The 23,244-nt window shown below is 47.3% G+C and overlaps 1 protein-coding gene across 1 annotated transcript; it reads right to left on the bottom strand.

Annotated features, from left to right (window-relative positions):
* Positions 1-18,991: 18,991 nt before the first annotated feature.
* On the bottom strand, positions 18,992-22,962 carry LOC142750362 (securin-like). Its single transcript, XM_075859359.1, has 5 exons — positions 22,899-22,962; positions 20,392-20,522; positions 19,830-19,941; positions 19,370-19,537; positions 18,992-19,053 (listed from the first exon to the last, which is right to left on the bottom strand). Exons 1-5 carry the CDS (start codon positions 22,960-22,962, stop codon positions 18,992-18,994), a joined length of 537 nt encoding a protein of 178 aa, XP_075715474.1.
* Between the last annotated feature and the right edge of the window lie 282 nt (positions 22,963-23,244).

The raw sequence follows: 23,244 nt of genomic DNA, 5'->3' as shown, positions 1-23,244 counted from the left end.
CCGTAAGAGGCTTAGCGACGACCGAGAAGTTAGCAATAAATCTCCTGTAATAGTTAGCGAACCCCAAAAAACACTGTAGCGCTTTCAGGGAGGCAGGTTGGACCCATTCAGCCACAGCCTGAACCTTGGCAGGGTCCATGCGGAATTCATGAGGAGTGAGGATTTGACCTAAAAATGGTATCTCCTGTACCCCAAATACACATTTTTCGATTTTGGCAAACAGTTTGTTTTCTCGAAGGACCTGGAGCACTTTCCTGACATGCTCTATGTGGGAGGACCAGTCCTTGGAAAACACCAGTATGTCATCAAGGTACACTACCAGAAAAATCCCCAGGTAATTTCTCAAAATCTCATTTATGAAGTTCTGGAAGACCGCAGGGGCATTGCACAACCCAAAGGGCATGACGAGGTATTCGAAATGGCCTTCGGGCGTGTTAAACGCAGTCTTCCACTCATCCCCCTCTTTGATGCGAATAAGGTTATACGCCCCCCGTAGATCCAATTTAGAGAACCATTGGGCCCCCTGAACCTGATTAAAGAGATCAGGAATCAAAGGAAGGGGATACTGGTTCCTTACCGTGACCTTATTCAGGCCACGGTAGTCAATGCATGGCCTAAGACCCCCATCCTTCTTCCCTACGAAGAAGAAGCCAGCACCTACCGGAGAAGAAGAGGGACGAATGTAACCCTTGGCCAGGGATTCCTGGATATACTCCCTCATGCCTTCACGTTCGGGACAAGAAAGGTTAAATATTCTACCCTTAGGAAGCTTAGCTCCTGGTACCAATTCGATAGCGCAATCGTATTCTCTATGAGGCGGTAATACTTCGGAGGCCTCTTTAGAGAAAACATCAGCGAAGTCCTGAACAAACTCGGGTAGCGTATTCACCTCCTTAGGGGGAGAAATAGAATTAACAGAAAAACATGACGTACAACATTCATTACCCCATTTGGTTAGCTCCCCAGTATTCCAGTCAAACGTGGGATTATGCAACTGCAACCAGGGAAGACCTAGAACCAAATCGTACGATAATCCCTGCATCAATAGTACAGAGCACTGCTCCAAATGCATGGAGCCAACAAGGAGTTCAAAAACAGGGGTATGCTGTGTAAAATAACCATTAGCAAGAGGAGTGGAGTCGATACCCACTACCGGAATAGGTTTAGGCAAATCAATCAGAGGCATAGCGAGAGACATAGCAAATTCCACAGACATGATATTAGTAGAGGACCCTGAATCCACGAAGGCACTGCTGGTAGCAGACCTACCACCAAACGAGACCTGAAAGGGAAGCAATATCTTAGTACGTTTCATATTTACGGGAAATACCTGTGCGCCCAAGTGACCTCCCCGATGATCACTTAGACGCGGGAGCTCTCTGGCAGCATTCTTACGCTTGGGACAGTTGTTTACTTGATGCTTGACATCCCCACAGTAGAAGCAGAGACCATTCTTCCTGCGGAATTCTCTACGTTGTTGAGGGGACACGGAGGCCCCGAGTTGCATAGGTATTTCTGAGTCTTTAGGGGAGAAACGAAGCAACGGGACTTCGGGAGGCATCATGGGGGAGTCGGAGGAAAAAACACATAAACGTTCACGTTGTCGTTCCCTGAGACGTCGGTCAAGTCGTACCACTAAAGCCATAACCTGGTCTAAGGAGTCAGAAGAGGGATAACTAACTAGCAGGTCTTTCAGGGCGTTCGACAGACCCAACCTAAACTGGCACCTTAAGGCAGGGTCATTCCACCGAGAAGCTACGCACCACTTCCGAAAGTCAGAGCAATACTCCTCAACAGGTCTCTTACCCTGACGTAAGGTCACCAGCTGACTCTCGGCAAAGGCAGTTCTGTCAGTCTCGTCATAAATAAGTCCGAGGGCAGAAAAGAAACAATCAACGGAGGAAAGTTCAGGGGCGCCAGGAGCCAAGGAGAAGGCCCACTCTTGGGGCCCTTCCTGGAGCCGGGACATAATTATACCCACCCGCTGGCTCTCAGAACCTGAGGAGTGAGGCTTTAAGCGAAAGTAAAGCTTACAACTCTCCCGAAAGGAGAGAAAAGCCCTCCGGTCACCTGAGAACCGGTCGGGCAACTTGAGGTGGGGTTCAAGGGGTGCGGTGAGGGGAACTACCAAGGTAGCATCAGGCTGGTTGACCCTCTGAGCCAGGGCCTGGACCTGTAGGGAGAGACCCTGCATTTGCTGAGCCAGGGTTTCACGGGGTTCCATAATGGTGTCAGGGACCAGGGTAGACTAGGTATAGGGCTTGTGAATTTGTAATGGTGGGGGGGGGTAGGGAAACGGACAAGTGAGCCCTAATCTACCCGCCACTCTGTCCCTGCCTACTTGCAACGACCCGCCCTAGACGACGGGGTACAACTGGGCGGCGGTCCCTGCGCTCAGCAAGTGCATGACAAACACGACAAACAAACAAGGGAACACAAGCAAGGGAAACGGGCAGTTGCTCGCGGAAACACCGTGAGCAACAGAGTAGTGAACGAGCCGAGTCAAGCCAGGAGAGTGCGAGGTACAAAGCGAAAAGCAGAAGAGTAGTCGGTAAGCCAGGGTCTGTATGGAGCAGGATCAAAAAGTAGCAGGAGCTGTAGCTGGGCCAGGAAACCTCAAGGAAAGAATTCACAAGCACAGATGGACAGGAAGAGCATGCTTAAATAGACCGAGGGCGGGAGCTAGCTGAGTCTGGCCAGGTTGCGATAGGCTCTCCCACTCCTAAGCCTGCCAGCCTGAGTGGAGGAAGCTGGTGTCTGTCTCAGGGATGTACACTCAGGTGTTGACTGATTAATTCTGGGAGTTAACCCTGAAGCAGTGCCTGGCAGATCCTTTACAGATACTTCTCGTCAGAGCGCCCAGCTAGTAAAAGTATTAAAAACGCCCCGATGTACGCACATAATACACGCCCAGTTGGACTTTTACTTTTAAACGCACCCACTTGGACTTTTGCAAGCCTCATTTGCATAACTACAAAAATGGTCATAACTTGGCCAAAAATGCTTGTTTTTTAAAAATAAAAACGTTACTGTAATCTACATTGCAGCGCCTATCTGCTGCAATAGCAGATAGGGGTTGCAAAATCTGGTGACAGAGCCTCTTTAAGAGCAGTCCAATATTTTCTGTCGATGTCAGAACTAGATAAATCCCTGTGCTCATTCATCATTCAGATGCTTGAATACATCTTAACACACAACTTCTTTGTGTTCAACAGTCACTTCTACCTACAGCTCCAGGGAACAGCCATGGGGGCAGCGTGTGCACCATCTTACGCTAACCTCTTCCTGGGGCTGTGGGAGAGGACCCTTTTCTCAGATGACCGGGGTGACTCAATGACGCGGGTCCTTCTCTGGGCCCGTTACATTGATGACATCCTGGTCATCTGGAAGGGCACACATGCCGATCTTGACCTATTCATGGTCGGGTTGAATAAAAATGATGTAAACCTCAAATTCACCTATAATGCACATCCTAGTTGCTTGGAATTCCTGGATGTTAAAATCTTTACAGATGAGAAGGGTTTTCTTCACAGTGATGTTTTTCGCAAGGAAACTTCCGTGAACGCATTACTACACTCTTCCTCTTCTCATCCCCCGCAGACTATTTCAGCGGTCCCCATTGGACAATTCTTACGGATAAAGAGGATATGCTCCTCCGACTCATTATTTGAGAAACAGGCAGACGATTTGAAACACCGCTTCTTGGAACGCGGATACAGCATGAGATCAATTAAAAAAGCCTATCACAGGGCAAAGCGGACACCTAGGGATGACCTGCTTTTTCCTAAAAAGAAGGTAGAAAAACAGAGTCAGGTTAGATTCATCACGGGGTATCACTCCCGATGGCCACAAATGAGAGAAATTCTCAAGAGATTTTGGCCGATTCTTCTGACAGATTTGTAGACACTGAAGCGCCTAGGGAGAGTGTCAGGGACTGCAAGGGGTTAAGAAAGGATGGAACGGTTTAAAATAATGCCCAGGATCAGGATTGGTCAACAAGGGGTAAGAGGGGCGTGGTTAAGAAGATATAAGGCAGAGGTTTGGAGCAGGAAGCCCTCTTACCTTCAAGCTGCAGTGGAAGAAACACCTTTGCTGCTGCTGTGGAGATTCAGAGCGTGGTCGTTAAGAAGATGGCAGAAGAACTGTTGCGGAAGGTGGCACAGCGGGTAGCGGCAGAGGGGCCTGCCTGGCTGGAATCCCTGTTGGAGGAAGGAGAGAGGCGAGGAGCTGAGCGGGGCATGGAACAGTCGGGAGCGGCTACCCGAGGTAGGCCGCAGCGCGTTACACGCCCTCCGGTTAGACTAAGCCCTAGCCCTGTTGCTATGAGGGGTGCTGTGACTGCTGCACAGTCATGCGGTGGTCCCAGCAGGTCCCCTAGGCCTATGTCGACGGGTGCTTCGCGGTCGACATAGTGCCCCCCTCCCCCCCGTCCACTCGTCGCGCTGGCGTCCTTCCCCATGGCGGTAAGAGGGCGGATGTTAAACCGGCACGGGCACGGTACAACCCGCCTCGAGCTGCTGATGCGGGCGCGGAGGCAGCGGCCGACTATCGTGACAGTGGGGTGAATATGGCGGACTCAGGCGACTGGTCCGACATGGTCGCTTACCATGCGGCATGTTCACAGGAGCTGGGACTTGCTTCTGGGGCCTGTGTGCAGCCGGGGTCGGCGCCATCTTTCCCCATGCTGTTCTCTACGCAGCCAGAATTGGCGGCGGGTGGAACAGGGGCGGGACGTCCTGGCAGGCGCAGTGCAGCCAGGACACAAGATGGCGGCGCACGAAAAAAGAAGATGGCGGCGGGTGCGGGGAGGCGGACGGTGAGCAAGCAGCCCAGCCAGGGGGCGGGGGCTTCTGCGGTGCCTGTCGCTTCTCCACCCCGGTCACCCCCGGGCCCCTGTCAGCACGGATCAGGGGCAGGGGGGGAGTGTGCTAGGAAAGATAGGAGTGAGGGTGTTTTGGATGCTATTTGCCCTTCTCCTGCCTTGTCATCTTTCTCTCCTGCAGGTCCAAGAAGGGAGCGTTCCAGGCGAGGGAGGAAACGCCGGGCTGGTGGACATCGCCGGCACGGCCATCATGGACGTCGCAGGTCAGGTGACGGGAAGAGGCGTGGTCGACGGTATTCCTCGTCTTCCACGGCCGCAGAGACGCAGTCGACGCCGGGAGGTGCAGCGCTTGTCGGTGGATCAGGAGCAGCTGTCCCAGGTTGTACCTCCCGCCGGGCCGGTGGAGGAGGTGCAGGCCGTGGTTCCAGTGCCGCGGCAAGTGGCTGAAGGACCCTCTGGAGTCGGTGGGACCTCTGGGAGCGGTGAGTCGGCCTGCGGTGACGCATGGCTTAATAAACCTAATGCAGCGGGTGCGGATTTGATTTCTGTTTTAAAAGCCGTGGTGGCTGGGTTGAAAGTGAATGAGGGAACGTCGTGTCCCTCTGTGCCACCAGAGGGAGCTATGCCCCCGTCTGAGAAAGAGAATGCTTTAGCTAGTTTGACGTTTAGAGATTCATTGTTTTGTGGAGTCGCTCCTCTCGGGACTCATTTGTCAGCTGAGGTCAAGGACAAGATTTGGAGAAATGAATTTGTGGATATTTGGTCCTTGGTCTCGGTGGAGCAGGTGACTGTCGACAAGGAGCGGGGCTTTGAGAGAGGTTCGGATAGGAAAGCAAAAGTAGCGAAAACATTTGGCAACTGGGTACAGTGTTACGCTACACTGGCTCATGTTATTTGCCAACGCTATCCTGGGAAAGGGGCCGAGTTGTTTGTCTATTTTGACACAATTTTCAGCGCCCACAGGCTGCACGGTGGTGCGGCCTGGTGGCGATATGATGAAGAATTTCGGCGACGTTTGGCTTTGTCGCCTGATATTAGTTGGGCGACGAAGGCAACGGACGTGTGGTTGCAGCTTATTTTAGCGCAAGGGAGTAGGCAACAACGCCCCTTTCCCAGTGCGGCCGCAGCACCGGGCCCCGCCCCTGGAGTTGCGGCCGCTAGGCCCACAGGTGCCTGTTGGCTCTACAATGAGGGCCACTGTCGTTTCTTTGCCACGTGCAAATTTCGACATGAATGCTCCATCTGTGGGGGCGCTCATTCGGCGCTCCGGTGTTTCCGGAGAGGTAAGCAGCCGGTCAAGGCACCTCCTTCCGGCACAGCGGAGAACGCCGGTGAACGTGCTCGAGATGGGCCCATGGTTAGAGCGGTACCACAGGAGGCGGGAAGCAGAGGTGCTCACTAACGGGTTTTCGTTTGGTTTTGAGATTCCTTTTGAATATTCTGCGACATTGTCATTGGCTGACAATTTGAAGTCGATCAATGAGAATGTGGGCATTGCGCGGCTAAAATTAGCTAAAGAAGTGGAATTAGGAAGAATGGCAGGTCCATTCAGCGAGCCGCCGTATACGAATCTGCGAGTTTCCCCCCTTGGTTTAGTTCCAAAGAAGGAACGAGGAAAGTTTAGGCTGATTCATCACCTTTCTTTTCCTCGCGGTGGTTCTGTTAATGACGGTATTTCTAGGGCGGAGGCGGCGGTTTCGTATACGTCTTTTGATGTTGCAGTAAGGTTGGTACAGGCGGCTGGACAAGGGGCGTTGTTAGCCAAATCTGATATTGAAGCGGCCTTTCGTTTGCTGCCGGTTCATCCGGAGTGTTTTCACCTGCTGGGTTGTTGTTTAGACAAAGGGTTTTACGTGGATATGTGCCTTCCTATGGGTTGTTCAATATCATGCAGTTACTTTGAGATGTTTGCATCATTTTTAGAGTGGGTAGTTCGTTTGGAGTCTGGTTGTGACTCGGTCATTCATTATCTGGATGATTTTCTTTTTGTGGGCCCGGGGGGCTCTGGGTTGTGCAGCACGTTGCTGAGAGTGTTTCGACAGGTGATGTCGCGTTTCGGGGTACCTATTTCCGAGGATAAGACGGAAGGTCCTGTAACGGTTTTGTCATTTTTGGGTATCGAAATAGATAGCGAGCGGATGATTTTTCGGTTGCCAGATGATAAATTGGCAAGGCTAGTGACGCAGGTTGACCAGGTCATGGGGTCGAAAAAAGTGACGTTAAAACAGTTACAGTCGTTAATGGGATTGCTGGTGTTTGCTTGTCGTATAATTCCAATGGGTCGTGTTTTTTCTAGGCGTTTGTCTTTAGCCACTAGAGGTATCTCGAAGCCAAATCATTTTATCAGGGTAACCTCTTGTATGAGGAAGGATTTGTTTGTCTGGCATTCTTTTTTGAGTTCGTTTAACGGGAGGTCGGTGTGTCAGGACGCTGAGTTGTCTAATGTAGATTTGGAATTATTTACGGATGCAGCCGGAAGTGATGGTTTTGGAGCAATTTTGGGCCGAAGTTGGTGTAGATCCCCTTGGCCCTTGCATTGGAGTGATTTGGGAGTCTTACGTAATTTAACGCTATTGGAATTGTTTCCTATTATAGTTGCAATAGAGTTATGGGGTAGCGTGATGGTGAATAAGAGGATTGTATTTTGGACAGACAACATGGCGGTGGTGCATGCGGTGAACGGGTTGTCGTCTAGTTCGTTGCCGGTATTAGCTTTATTAAGACGGTTGGTTTTGAAGTGTTTGCGTTTGAATGTGTGGTTTCGTGCAAAACATGTTCCGGGTGTCAGTAATGTGATGGCTGATGCTTTGTCTCGTTCACAGATGTCCCGGTTTCGGGAATTGCACCCGGCAGCTTTGGCAGAAGGGGTGTCCCCCCCCCTTCACTTATGGGCCCTGGTCGAGGACAACTTATGAGACTGTTGAGGGGTTCGGTGGTACCGGCGACTTGGAAGAGTCATTGCAGAGCGTGGGATCGGTGGTTGGAGATTGCGGGGAATAACTTCCCATCACAGGATGGTTGTCACCTGGACGTCACGTTAGCAAGTTTGGTACAAATACGTCAGGAAGGGGGTAGTGCGGCCACGGCGAGCAAGTTTTTAGCAGGAGTGGCCTTTATGTTAAAATTGTGGGGATGCAGAGATGTTACAAAAGAATTTGTAGTTCGGCAGTCTTTAAAAGGGTGGAAAAAAGAGGCGTGTTCAAGGGACACGAGGCGGCCAGTATCTTTTTCACTTTTGGGTCGGCTTCTAGCCGTTTTATGTTTTGTGTGTCGGGATGAATATGAAGTGTCCTTGTTCGGCGCGGCGTTTTCGTTGGCTTTCTTTGCCGCTTTGCGGGTTAGTGAGCTGGTTCCGCACAGAGTAAGTGCGAGCGGTGGTCTTCTCGGATCGGATGTAGTAACGTTGGGAGATTCTCTCAGGGTCTGTGTGCGGAGGTCAAAGACTGATGTGGTAGGAAAGGGGGCTTGGCTGTCGATTGGGAGGATTGGGGGGCAGTATTGCCCGGTAAAATGGGTCCAGGAATTCGTGTTGGTCCGAGTGCCCGGGACGCAATTCTTGATCCATCAGGATGGATCCGCGATGTCGCGTTTTCAATTTGAGGCGATTTTTAAGGCCGGCTTGAAGTATCTAGTTTTGCCGCCGGGCGAGTTTGGTACACATTCATTTAGGATAGGTGCGGCAACTGAGGCGGATGCCTTGGGCTTGGATTCAGCGGCTATCATGAGTCTGGGTAGATGGCGCTCTAATAGCTATAAGTCATATGTGCGACCTGATCTGGTTTTAAAGATGGTGTAAGCTGGAAGTTTTCATAAGAAAGGTCGCCCCCTCCCCTTCCCCCCCCTCCCCTTCCCCCCCCCCCCCTGTTTTTCCTTCCTGTTATATGGAGTGTTATGTTAACCCTGCCTGTAATTTTCATTTGACCGGAATGTAGCTTAATTTCTTTGTTAGGGTTGCGGCGCCCCCAAGTGTGGATCTTGGGGCATTCGTATGTGCATTGGGCAGCGGTTCGAGCGGGTCGAAGGCCATTAGGTCCGAATTTGGGCCTCGCACAGGCCGACGTCCATTGGAGAGGTGTCCGGGGATTACGGTGGGTGCAGTTACTGCCAGAAGTAGTGGCAGTTACAAGGCACACGTACGGACCTGTTGTCCTAATCATCCATGCGGGTGGAAATGATATCGGCCAAGTGAAAATGGCTGAGTTATTGTCAATTATACGAACTGATTTGGCGCGTTTTCGGGATCTGTTCGCCCGTTGCGTGATAGTTTGGTCCGAAATAGTGGCGCGCACGGTGTGGCAAGGAGCGAGGAATATGGCAGCTTTGGAGAGAGTGCGCAGGTTAATTAATGTGCGGGTGTCGCGGTTCATTCGCTCTATAGGGGGGATCGGGTTGCGACACCAATCCCTGGAGGGGGATAATGCAGATCTGCTGGCACCGGATGGAGTGCATCTGAATGATATCGGGCTCGATATCTTTTTATTGGATCTCTTGGATGGTGCCGAGAGAGGGCTGGCGTTGCTTGGTGGGGGTGGTCGGGGGACTGAGTAGGTTTCTCAGTTCCCCCTTCTTGGCGGAAAGTACGGCAGATGAAGACGGAGGTAGCACCCTACATGCCTGATGGAGACAGGGAGCATCGGCATTTCAGGAGGAGAGGAAATAAATAAATATATATATGTCTTCATGCCGATGGTTGTAAATAATAATAAAGCTGTGGCCACTTCCACATTTGCATAAAGAAGGTGTTGGTGTGTTAATTCAAAGAAGGATGGTTAAGGTCCTGGGCAGGTAAAGTGGATAATGGGTCCTTGCAGTCTTGTAGACACTGAAGCGCCTAGGGAGAGTGTCAGGGACTGCAAGGGGTTAAGAAAGGATGGAACGGTTTAAAATAATGCCCAGGATCAGGATTGGTCAACAAGGGGTAAGAGGGGCGTGGTTAAGAAGATATAAGGCAGAGGTTTGGAGCAGGAAGCCCTCTTACCTTCAAGCTGCAGTGGAAGAAACACCCGCCCTCCCTCCCCTGGTGGTTTTGGTTTTGTTTTTTAAAAATTTTTCTACGGTTATATTCTTGTTCTGGCGTTTTTCTGGTTTTTTCGTAGATGTCACAGCTGGCGGAAAGTACGGCAGATGAAGACGGAGGTAGCACCCTACATGCCTGATGGAGACAGGGAGCATCGGCATTTCAGGAGGAGAGGAAATAAATAAATATATATATGTCTTCATGCCGATGGTTGTAAATAATAATAAAGCTGTGGCCACTTCCACATTTGCATAAAGAAGGTGTTGGTGTGTTAATTCAAAGAAGGATGGTTAAGGTCCTGGGCAGGTAAAGTGGATAATGGGTCCTTGCAGTCCCCACTCTAAACAGGTTTATCACAAAATATCCCTGCGTCACAGCTAGACGATCCAAAAATTTGAAAGACCATCTCGTAAAAAGTTTTAATGATCCAATTAAAACTAAATACCCATTTGGGACCAAGGGTCCAAGATGGGGATGTAAGCCCTGCGGAAAATGCGTAGCATGCCCCAACGTAGAAGAAGTTAATACTTTCACTGATGCTTGTGGTAGCAAAACCTTTAACATCACTCACTCCATCACTTGTACTACCAAAGCTGTTGTATATTATGCGGTCTGCCCTTGCCCAAAAATGTATGTTGGTCTTACTTCCAGAGAGCTGAAGGTTCGTGTACGTGAGCACATGGCCGACATAAAACGAGCATCAGGGGCAGAGAATTTGGAGATGATGAAACCTGTGGCCCGACACTTTAAAACACACCATTCTTGCGATCCCTCCAAGTTGAAGGTGAGGGGGTTGACCACATTATATGCGGTATGAGAGGTGGGGCCATCAAACAAAAACTCGCACAATGCGAGTCCCGCTGGATATGGACCCTTGAGACAATGTCTCAATATGGATTAAATGAATCCTTGAGCTATGTTTTGTTTTTGTAACCATTGACTCCTGTTGTGGGTCTTGGTTTTTATCCTTCCCTCATTCCTGTTGTCATTTTTTTTTAGCACTAACTACCTTCTCTCTTTCCATTTATATACATAGAACCACGATATCATCTACTGAGTCTATTTGAGGAAGCTATTTTTTGGACCATATCCTAATTCCCTCAAAGAAGAAAAAAGAAACAGAATTGGTGTTTTGTACACTTTTTGAATCTGTTATTATACATTATATATGTTTCATTTTATTATTTTTTATTATATATATATATTTTTTTTTTTATTCATATTTATTATATCATCTTTGTATTTATTCATTTCTATATTTTTCACCATTTTTTCACTTAATTTATATATTTATATAATTTTTATATTTTTGTTTCATTACTGTTATAGTAGACAAAATATATATACATAATGTAAATTTGCACTGGTCTTGTTCTCCATTGTATTTGATATTAACATCCACTTACCTTGTAACATATTTACAATGCATGTTTTTTACATGCATTGTTTGTAGCATGAAACAATTTTTTGTCAATGTGTTTTGCGCTTGCATGTGGTTCAAATATAATGTGTGTTTCATATTTGTATGCGTACTATATATTGGTATTCACAGAAATATTTATAGGTCACCTATACATTTATACCTGTATTCATACACAAAACTTTTTATTTTATTTTATTTTAATTTATTTCCTTGCCACCATTTTTTGTCACACTTTATATACTACATTTATTCATTGTGTCCCTTCACTCTCATATTTTGCACTCACATCTTTCTCATTTCATATACAGTAATTTATTATGTATTCTTCCTGCATATGCCAACATTCACTTCTTCCTTCCATCTACACCATCTGGTTTATAATCTTCCTTTCACGGTTTCACACCACTTGCACGCATTTTACTATATTCGTTCATTCCACTCACACTTTGTATCTCATTCTGCATTCATTATCTTTTTGTATTAATTTTTGTCCCACCTTCCATCATTATATATCACCACATTTTTTATCATGCCGTTCTTTTTATTTAGTAGTTCTCTACATTACATTCTTTTCAGCCCACACACTATGCATTCAAACACTGAGGCATCCCACGTTACCACATTATAAAACATCGCTCTTTCCTTAGTCAGATACACTGTCCCGATACTATTTCTACTGTGACTCCTCTTCTTGTTTCTTCTTTGGCATACACACGATGTTCGGTTGTGCGCTGATGTTCATTACATCTCGATCAGATGTTCCGGGGGGGGGGGGGGGAGTGGCCCTGACCTCTTCCGACCGCTGTCTACAATTGGAGTAGAATGTGGGGGGCGTGGTTAGTCCCCGCCGCCTCACACCCTCTCTGATGACGCGTTACCGGAAGTGGGGCAGCGCCATCTTTGTACCCCGCATCAGACGCCGATACCCTGCATCCGGTCCTGCCTCCTCCTCTTTCTTCTCCAATTACGCAATCTTTTAAACACCTGGGCTATGTACTATATATGGGCGGATATTAGTAGTTTGACCCTAACCCCGGACAAAGGCAGTTGCCGAAACGCGCATCGGGTACAGACATCTCTTCCACGCCTCTATCATGTCTACTGGTATGCTTTACATTTCTTCCTTGTCAGACAGCTGCAATTGAGCTTTACTTGTCTTTTCCCTGTCATTTTGTGAGCCTATGTACATTGTACATTTGACATTCCAGTGTTCATCTTGCAGCATCCATATTATGGGCTGTGGTTTTTGTTAAACCCTTCACGTTCATTCAGGTAACTGTCACACCTATATGCAATGTTGTCATATACCCTTATATAGGTATACTGGATTGCACATTTCTGTTGGATTTCATTGGATACCTTTTTTTGTCATAATTTACTTTGGCTCCATGAGACATAGCTCTCTATGAGAATACACACATTCTCTGTTGCTGCTTTATAACATGCATACTGTTTTCATACTTACGTAATATTCATATCCGGTCTCTGATCGATTGTGATGTCTTTTTATTGAGTGACTCATTCCCTGTTCCAGTTTTTAATTGTTTCATGTTTTTATTTCAATAAAATTTTGTACATTTCTCTATAAAAAATTTTGTGCCTAGTCGATCATATTTTCTTGGGTTTATCTTGTGTCAATTGTTGATCGATGCACCAAGTAGATCTTGGTCACTACCTAGGATTCAACACAGTGGATTAATATAGTTCAGCAACTTTGCTTTACATCCCTTTGAACATTACTCTGTGTTGGTATCCTTTCTGTTGGTATCTTATCGGTGTACATCACTGTCCATATATGAGTGGCAATGAGTGACAATGTGTACTGTTATGTCGCTGCATCAAGTGAAAAAATAAGAAACACTTTGTTCTAAGAAGCCCTTAATCAGGGGAGTAACTAGGAAAGACAGGGCCCCATAGCAAACTTTTGACTGGGCCCTCCCTCTCCTCCACTGGATGCCACACACAGCACCCCTGTAGATGGTGCTCCCTGTAGATACTGCCACACAGAGCCCCCTTGCAGATAGTGCACCCCTGTAGATAGTGCCATACAGCCCCCTGTAGATTGTGCTATACAGTCCTCCCTGTAGATCATGTCTCACCCACTTGTAGATAGCGCCCCCACTTCCCCCTTGTAGATAGCGCCATTCAGCCCTTCCCTGAAGATAGTGCCATAAAGTCCCCTGTAGATAGTGCCATATAGCCCCCCTGTAGATACCGCCATACATGTTCCCTCCTGTCGATAGCGCCATACAGCCCCCCTCCTGTAGATAGCGCCATACATCCCCCCTCCTGTAGATAGCACCATACAGCCCCAATCCCCCCTCAAAAAAAATGGCCTGTATCATAGTTAAAGGGGTTGTCCCACAAAACACATGTACCCCCTATCCACATGATAGGGGATACATGTGTGATCGCCGGCCACGCATGTGCACAAGCCCCCTGTAGATGATGCCACACAGATCCCCTGTAGATGATGCCACACAAGACCTCCTGTAGATGATGCCACACACCACCCCTGTAGATGATTCCACAAACAGCCCCCAGTAGATGATGCTACACACCTCCCCGTAGATAGTGCCACATACTCCCCCTGTAGATAGCACCCCCCCTCCCTGTCCCTGTAGATAAAGCCAACATGGCTCAATCTATGAGTGGAATCCCCGGCCAGGCATCTGCAATACCCTGGTCGGGGATTCCTGCGCTCTGGGAAGAGCCCCTGACTTCATTGTCCATATATGGACAGTGACGTCGTCAGTGGCTCCCTCTGTGAGCAGAATCCCGGGGCAGGCGTCGGCAATGCTCTGGCTGGTGATTCTGCTACAGGAGGTGCCCCTGACCTCCCTGCCCTTATATGGACAGTGAAGTTATGGGCTACTCCTGCAGCGCCAGAATCCACGGCTAAATGTTTTCGACGTCCCGGCCGGGAATTCCGCTTATAGAGAGAGCCCTGACTTCACTTATCCACATAAGGACAGAGACATCAGCGGAACCACCTGCAAGAGAATCCCCAGCCAGGGCGTCGGCAAAGCTTTGGCCAGGAGGAGTGAATGGCAGAGCAGGAAGTGGACTCCCGGATGCCTCATGCCGTGGGCCCAGTAGCCGCTATGGCTGCTACAGCGGTAGTTACGCCACTGTGCATGACCCTATTGCTATTGGTGCCCAAATAATACTCAATCCACCCCTGCGAGTGCAGATACTGAGACAGGGAAAACCCCAAAAAAATAATTAGGAATTCTGCAATAATCAAATATTTTGCAAAACAGGAAGCAAATATTGATCAAGACATCTAGATATACACAGTCGTGTCACATTATTATGTCCACCAGCTAGTATCCAGAGTAACCGCCGTGTGCAGCATAGAGAGCAGCTAGACGGGCTGGGAGTGACTCAATAAGATGCTGGTAGGTTGTCTCAGGTATCTGGAGCCATAATGACTGTAGTGCATCCCACATTTGCTGGAATGTGCAAGTGGGAGGTTCCATAGAGTGAACAAGATGATCGAGGTGGTCCCACAGATTCTCAATTGGGTTCAAGTCTGGCGAATTAGGGGGCCAGTGTAGTACTTGGAAGTCTTGGACATGCTCTTCCAACCACTTTCAGACATTCTAGCTGTGTGACATGTTGCATTGTCTTGCTGGAAGATTCCATCTCCCCAGGGAAGACAAATAGCATGTATGGCTGGACGTGATCTGCAACGATGGATTCATACCCAAATTGGTTCAGAGTGCCTTCCACATGGATGAGAGGGTCCAGAGAATGCCATGACAAAATTCCCTCAGGCCATGACAATGCTGTCACCAGCTATTGTTCTTCCAGCAATGGTTGCAGGGTGTTTGGTCTCTGATGTTTCTCGCCTGACATGCCAACTCCATCCGCTTGATGACGCAAAAAACATGACTCATCGGAGAAGACAACCCTTTGCCGACGACCGGTGGTCCAATTCTGATACTGCCGCGCAAATTGAAGCCTTTTTTCCTGATGCACCTTTATTCGCATAGGAGCACCGACGCACTTATGCTTCGGAGTCCCAAATGTAGTAGGGTTCACTGAACTGTTTAAGACACACGTCTGGTAGCCCCCTGGTTGATTTTCTCTGTGAGCTACTCCCCTGTAGCATGTCGTTCGGCCCTCGCGCACCTTCATATTCGGCGTTCACCTCTCATCAATGGCACGTGGTCCGCAGTTTCCACGTCGGTTATTCACAGTGGTGCCATTTGTCCACTCACGATACACTCTCACCACAGCAGCACGCGAACAGTTCGCAAACTGCGCTGCTTGAGAAATACTTCCACCCTTGACCCAAAAATCATCCCTTTATGCAACTCAGATAAATTGCTCCTTTTACCCATGGCAATGAGGGATGTGTGTTCAGACAGCCTATCGCACACCAAGCCAGCCCACGACACATCAATTCATTCATGGGGTACGTGCTGCCAACGTCGAAAGTAGGAGGGGGTCATAATAATGTGACTGTGTATGAATCTCATAACAAAATGTTAACCTACAATGATTTTTTTTTTTGAGGGCTTGCAAAGTCATATTGATTGGGTCAGGGACGGATTTTGGTGGTCATGGGGAAAATTTTCCTCCCCCTAAGGAACAGAAGCCATTTATTTTTTACCACGTTATCAAATTGATTAATCCAATCCGATAACAGCAGGTAATACACTCCTTGCTTCTCTTTAACTCCAGGCGCCACCATCTTACTTAGTCCTGACGCTGTCCAGCATAAAAAGTGCGGAGAGGTGAGTATACAGAGAGGTCTGTCTTGAGGTCTGATTATTTAAGGGGTCTGGTGTCCAAATAAATTTAGGGGTCTGGTCTGGGGTTTAAAGTAAAGTCGGGTTCTGGTTTGGGGTCCAAGCTAATATCAAGGTCTGGTCTGGGGTCTGAAAGGATGTAGGGGGTTGGTCTGGGGTTTGAATTAATGAAGGGGTCTGATCTTAAGCTGGAGGTAATTTAGGGGTCTGGTCTAAGGTCTGTATTTATTCAGGTTCCTGGTCTGAAGTCTTAATTCATTTAAGGGTCTGGTCTGGGGTCTAAATTAATTTGGGGGTGTTTCTGAATTTATGGATTTGGCATCTGGATTTATTTATGGGTGTAACATCAGCAGTCGCTGACCACAAACGCTTATCCTGCCAACGCTCTTCTCTCCAGAGATGCCGGCACATGCGGCCAACCTGTCCCACAGTCAACACAAAGGGTATGTGCCCGAGCTCAGTCCAGCCTTAGAGGCAGAGCGCACACGTGAGATTGAAGTGATTTCTGCCAGATCAACCTGGAATATAAGAAGGGCCCTGCCCCTTCCTTCATTGCCTGAGCGTGGTTTGTACCTACCCTTGTCAGTCTCTGCAAATGGTCCCTTGAGTGTTGTCCCGTTCGCAGTGTTACCGTCCCTGTGCTGTACAGAGTTGGAGTCGTGTTGCGTCGCCTGCTACACCCAAAGAATTTCAGCGCACCTGTTGTCTGCCTGCTGCCAGTTCCCATCGAGCCTAAACCTTCGCTACCGTCTATTGCCACAGGTACCTTTATCCAAACTTTAGACATTTACTTCGTACCCTCTTTTGGCCAGCTTCTATACCGCTACGGCCCAGTGGGTCCACATACCCACAGTATGCTCAGGCCATGGATCCTGCTGGTCAATCCAAGACCATGACAACCTCACCAGTGAGGCAGGTGGATATGCTAGACCTCCGGTCTCAACTGGACCAACTCCTCCAGACACTGAACATTATTTCACATCTGCTGGATATGCAAGCTGCCATTCCTCCTACACCTCCTGACAGTACAGATCCATGATTTTCTCTGCCACTACCTCATCACTATGATGAAGACACGAAGACCTGCATGGGATTTTTGAACCAGTGCCAGATCCACTTCAGTCTGTATGCAACAGCATTTTCCACTGACGGTGCAAGGGTTGCTTTTCATAGTCTCTCCTCACTGGCAGGGCCCCAGCATGGGCCAACCCCATCTGGGAACGACAAGGACCAGAGACCCGTGATTTCCTACAGACATTTCACATTACGTTTGAGGAACCTGGACGAGTCTCGACGGCAGCCACCTCCTTGCTGAACCTTTGCCACGGAGACACTTCCATGGGTGAGTACACCATTCACTTCCGCACCCTAGTGGGAGTTATGGAACAACGAGTCCTTGTGGGCAACATTTTGGGAGGGACTGTCCCAAAATTAAGGACGAGCTTGCCACCCAAGATCTGCCATCTACCCTGGACGATCTCATGCTTCTCGCAGCCCGGATTGTCTTGTCTATACTCATACCCAGTGCTGTGTATAGAATATATGCTGCAGCTGGTCCCAGGATTGTGACTGGTCACATGAGTGCCTGTTGAAGAAGTCTGCTACTGGGTCTAACTAGACCCAGAAGACCTTAGTCACTATCAGGGTCAATTCCCCTGTAACTGCAGTGCCCATTACGATGGACAGTGGTTTAATGGCCAAATTACCCTAAAATAGACATAGGCAATATAGCCAAATACAATAAAACCAAATTTAGAGTAGGTGATCAACCAAGTATTTTAGAATAAAACACCAGAAAAAAGTGTGATAAGTAAAATAGCATATTTACTCTTTTTCCAAAGTACTTTTTCCTTAGAAGTACTATCAAAAAATCATGACTCGCAGACAGCTCAGTGCACCAAGGGAAACAGCCAATACACTATCTATGACCATGGACTATATGGTTAATCAATGTTGAATGCTCACTAGCATCATAATAGCCATGCAGAGCAAAAATCATGGCTATTTGTCCATTTTCAGGCAGCAGTTTTTATTTATTTTTTAAAGAGGCTCTGTCACCAGATTTTGCAACCCCTGCTATTGCAGCAGATAGGCGCTGCAATGTAGATTACAGTAACGTTTTTATTTTTAAAAAAATTAGTATTTTTGGCCAAGTTATGACCATTTTTGTATTTATGCAAATGAGGCTTGCAAAAGTACAACTGGGCATGTATTATGTGCGTACATCGGGGCGTGTTTACTACTTTTACTAGCTGGGCGTTCTGACGAGAAGTATCATCCATTTCTCTTCAGAACGCCCAGCTTCTGGCAGTGCAGACGCAGCCGTGTTCTCCAGAGATCACGCTGTGACGTCACTTCCCCAGGTCCTGCATCGTGTCAGACGAGCGAGGACACATAGGCACCAGAGGCTACAGATTATTCTGCAGCAGCATCGGCGTTTGCAGGTAAATCCATGTAGCTACTTACCTGCAAACGCTGATGCTGCTGCAGAATCAACTGTAGCCTCTGGTGCCGACACGATGCAAGACCTGTGAGTGACGTCACAGATCTGCACTGCCAGAAGCTGGGCGTTGTGAAGAGAAGTGGATGACACTTATCAGAACGCCCAGCTAGTAAAAGTAGTAAACATGCCCCGATGTACGCACATAATACACGCCCAGTTGTACTTTTGCAAGCCTCATTTGCATAAATACAAAAATGGCCATAACTTGGCCAAAAATGCTCGTTTTTTAGAAATAAAAACGTTACTGTAATCTACATTGCAGCGCCTATCTGCTGCAATAGCAGATAGGGGTTGCAAAATTGATGACAGAGCCTCTTTAAGTTGTACAAGAACTGAGTGTCAATCAGACTTGAGAAACGACCATTACAAATTTCATAAAAGCTGCAAGGGTAACAAAGAACTGGGCAAGTTAAAATAATTTTTATTTAAATAGAATAAATATTTACAGATCAAAGCTTAAAAAATGTCACAGGAGAGGCAAGTCAATTGTGATGTCCTCAAATAAAGGGATGAAGGTCTCGAAGAAATCTGGAAGAAAATATATGAACATTAACGTTGGTTATAAACTGAATAAAGTGTCCTTGTACTCAATAGTAAGGCAAAGAGGTTCCCCCTCCCCAATTTATGGGGCATATCCTGTTGCTATACTAAAACTAGGGGCACACATTTGTAGTGCTGGAGTGGTGACATTTGCGCTTCTGTTGCATCTTCCCCATACAATTCCTTCTGCAGTTTAGTAACCTATTACGTCCCAACAGACAGAATATCACCTCTGGACTTCGGTCCCTAGACCCAAGTGGATTAGCAAGTCAAGCCTGAAGACATACCACACTGAACCATTCACATCCCAAATACTTGCCATAGTTTATTGGCTCATTTTCCATTGGTGAAAAGACAGGACTGGCAAGTACATCAAACCTAATGGCATCATCCCTTGAAACGAAGAGTGGCACACCAGCAAGACAGCGGTCACTGAGCTTGTGTTCTTCAGGAACATCAAAGGTCTCAAAATCTGTTAAAAAATGGTGAGAATCTTTGTTAAGAGGTTTTTGCATGTACATGTATGATATGGAGCCATGAACTTTGTAACTAAGACCGAGCAAGAAACAAAGCAGCTATAGCAGTAAGATTTACCATCCACCAGTCAAGCTTGTACAACTATGATCACAACATGTACATTATAGAGATGCCAGATTAGTCACATGTAATAGGATGCTCCTACTTCAGTAAGTTTCCCCATGTTAATGCACAAGTTAGGGTATGTACCCACTTGTGCCTGACAGATGTCAGTTTTGATTGGTTACCAATTACACTGGGTGGATAGCTCATAGTACCCAGAGGGTTATATGGGATGAAGGTTTCAATTTCAGGATACTTCTCAGGTCTTTGCTTCACAGAGTTCTCCCTTTTGTCCACCTGTGGGTATGAAAAAAAGGTTTCTAGGTCAGTACTAGCTTGCATAGGCAGCTTTTTGGAAGGACACCTGGTAATGCAACAGAAAAGTTAAGAGGGGTTGTCTGAGATTAGAAGATCTATGACTTTCTAAAAGCAGCACCACTCGTGTCTGAACAGGGCTGAGCTGCAATACCACAAGCAACTTGCACTTTAATGGAGCTGAACTGCAGCAACAGAAAACCCATGGACAGATGTGGTGCAGTTTTTGGAGGAACAACAATGTTTTTCTAATCCTGGACAACCCTTTTAGGCCTCCTTCAAAGATTTATTTTTTCTGGAAATATAAAAACCACTGGAATTTAAAATGGAACACACTTTTTTCTGGCGTTTTTGAAGCCTAAAAAGCTGTGTGAATCGAGCCTTAAGTCTTCCACTGTCTAGGCTACATCTCATGTAACCAGCTATACTTACCTTTGTAGAAGCAGTTTTCCTGGATTGCACTTGGTTAATATTTCCCAACGCCTTCCTAAGTGCTTGAGGTTTAGGCACAGTAAAGTTTTTGGCATTATGCACTTGTAGTGACCCTTTAGAAATCTGTGCAACTGCAAGAAAGTTAGTAAAGATCAGCAGTGTATCATCCAGTGCTCACATCAAAAAACATGCAGGGTCTCAAGGATCAACATAGTCTCAGAAAGAGTGGCCGGTGGTCCAATAGTCCCTTTATAGACTGACCTGGGCAAGTAGCATCCTGATAAATATGACCTCCTAGCACCCAAATAAATAGTTCTACAACAGCCAGATAAAGACTGATCAGTATTTCGGAATTTATTATCTTTGAGACCAGCTCAGTTTACCACTACTGCTGTGAATATATAGGAGAGGCTGGGCTGCAGCCTGAAAGTAATAAGGGGAAGCCTCCATGACCCCTATAGGAGGGAAGGGGGATAACAATGGTGGGATCAGTGAAGGGGAGGGCAAGGAGGAGTTTGGGAGGGGAGGAGTAGGGGGTTGGCATAACGTTCTTCCCGCTGTTTTCAGCATTGAGCCGGAAGAGCAACAGGAAAAAAAATAAAATAAAGCTCCCAACCGCCTGCCCTTAATTTTCTTTGATCTATTGGGTTGGTTGTCTTGGCGCAGATTTAGCATGCACTAGTAATTGTGTTATGATTTGCATGTAATCTTTTTTTTCATTTTAGGAGCAGGCCCAGGCGTCATAGAATTTGGAGGGGGGGGGGGGGGGGGAGTCCCTGTGGTCGGTCAGTACAAACTGCTGGGAGGGGGGGGGGGGTCGCATCGGGGGTATGCATCCCCCAGAAAGGTATATTATTTGGAAGACTTCATAGGATGTTACCCCTTTGAAGTGGTCTTCTGGTGGTTGGAGCCATCTGCAGAGGTGAGCGGTGCCTCCGAGCTGGTTTACGGCTGAACGTAAATAGTGGGTGGTGGTTGCAGATGGCTAACTCAAGGTAATGCCTCATGCACACAAACGTGCTTTTGCAGTCCTTGCATGGCCCGGGAGCCCGCACCGCAGAAAGAACAGACATGTCTTATTACAGCCATGCTCTGCGGTCCAGGCTCATTGAAAATGATGGCGGCGGCCATGTGCATGGCCTGTGATTTGTGGGCGGCTCGCGGCTGACAGTCCGCTGCCGGCCGACCCAAAAATCACAGCCGTGCACATGGCTACGGTCGTGTGCATGAGACCTAAAAAAAGGAAAAATGGCTTCAAGTACTTCCCCTGCTGTAATGTTATTAGTCTGGATTCACACGAGCACATTACGTCCATAATGGACGGAACGTATTTCGGCCGCAAGTCCTGGACCGAACACACTGCAGGGAGCGGGGCTCCTAGCATCATACTTCTGTACGATGCTAGAAGTCCCTGCCTCTGTGGAACTACTGTCCCGTACTGAAAACATGATTACAGTATGGGACAGTTGTCCGGCAGCGAGGCAGGGACTCCTAGCATCGTACATAACTATGATCCTAGGAGCCCGGCTCCCTGCAGTGTGTTCGGTCCGGGACTTGCGGCCGAAATACGTTCCGTCCATTACGGACTTAATGTGCTCGTGTGAATCCAGCCTTATTGATACTGACCCATGTGAATTAGAGGAGGAATTCTTTGGTTAAATTCCTCGTATTTATCCGGATTAAAAATTGCATTTTTCTAAATGTTGTAATTAATAAACGGCTGCTGTGGCCATTTTCACATCCAAACTCGGTGGTCACATGTCTTTCTTGGGTTGGTGGGGAGAAGAAAGGAGAATGAGAAGGCTCAACAGCACACGACTACTTAGGCAGGTCAAGGCATTAGATAAAAATAACCCCTTGGCATGTATCTCAGCAAGTGTACTGAATCCACTCTCCCAAGATACAAGTCATTGGAGGGTAATACTATATAAACATTAGATGAAGGTTGTCTGCGCCTTGGCTCAGCCATGAAAGACAGACTAATGTGTATGAGCACACAAAATACCCAGCTACCAGAGATATTATATATATATATATATATATATATATATATATATATATATCTTATTTATTCTAACTAAAAGGATTACATTTGGGACAACAGTTTAAAAGTAGCCAGAGTAGCCCAGCAAGAAATGGTAGGTAGAGGAACGTAAACGTGGTAAGTAGAACAAGTGCACCTAAGCACTGGTATAGCAGACCAGCGGCAGTCGTGCGCTATGCCGCTGACCGTCTCAGTATGATTGCTGGCCTAACAATTAATTATTAAAAGCACTAAAACGCCCCCCCCCCCCTCCGACATGTTTTGCTGCGACACGTAGCGTCCTCAGGGGTATAATGGGGCTAATGGCTATTTATACCCCTGAGGACGTATTCATTGTTAGGCCAGTACAACATTATACACATGACATATCTATCTAGAGACACATGGTGTTCAGGGGTGGACATGCCAGGTTCCTGTAAAACAGAACTCATGTAGAAGGAACGTGCTTTGATCTTAAACTTACACTGTCCTCGATTAGTCTTGGAGGGAAGAAGGCAGAGGCCACCATTTTCCTTCTCGACCCTCATGATAGCTTCCATTTTCTTGTTTGGACCTCACCACACAGCCTTGTAGAGCTAGCTTTAGCCCAAAAAAAAAAAAAAAATGTAAGCCATGATCAAACATTACAGACTTGCTGCAGACTCTGCATGCATTTAAAAAAAAAAAAAAAAAAGCCTAGAGTTGGTTCCAGTAGTGGAAGACTAGAAGGCGTTCCTTTATATGTTGCTGCCTGGTTTTCACATAAGGATAGACACACACACACACACACACACCTTGTAACTCAGTATTATACATTTCACAAAAGACAA

The sequence above is a fragment of the Rhinoderma darwinii genome, chromosome 3, assembly GCF_050947455.1.
Source record: "Rhinoderma darwinii isolate aRhiDar2 chromosome 3, aRhiDar2.hap1, whole genome shotgun sequence".
Classification (NCBI taxonomy): Eukaryota; Metazoa; Chordata; class Amphibia; order Anura; family Rhinodermatidae; genus Rhinoderma; species Rhinoderma darwinii.
This window is presented reverse-complemented; position numbering and strand designations above follow the sequence as displayed.

What these genes read in the sequence shown, in the direction of transcription:
- LOC142750362 (XM_075859359.1), bottom strand. Translation starts at nt 22,962, where the DNA reads ATGAGGGTCGAGAAGGAAAATGGTGGCCTCTGCCTTCTTCCCTCCAAG. An exon ending in CAAGACTAATCGAGGACAGT is followed by an intron (nt 20,523 to 22,898) that starts GTAAGTTTAAGA and finishes ACTTTCTTGCAG; the next exon opens with TTGCACAGATTTCTAAAGGG. An exon ending in GGAAAACTGCTTCTACAAAG is followed by an intron (nt 19,942 to 20,391) that starts GTAAGTATAGCT and finishes TCATACCCACAG; the next exon opens with GTGGACAAAAGGGAGAACTC.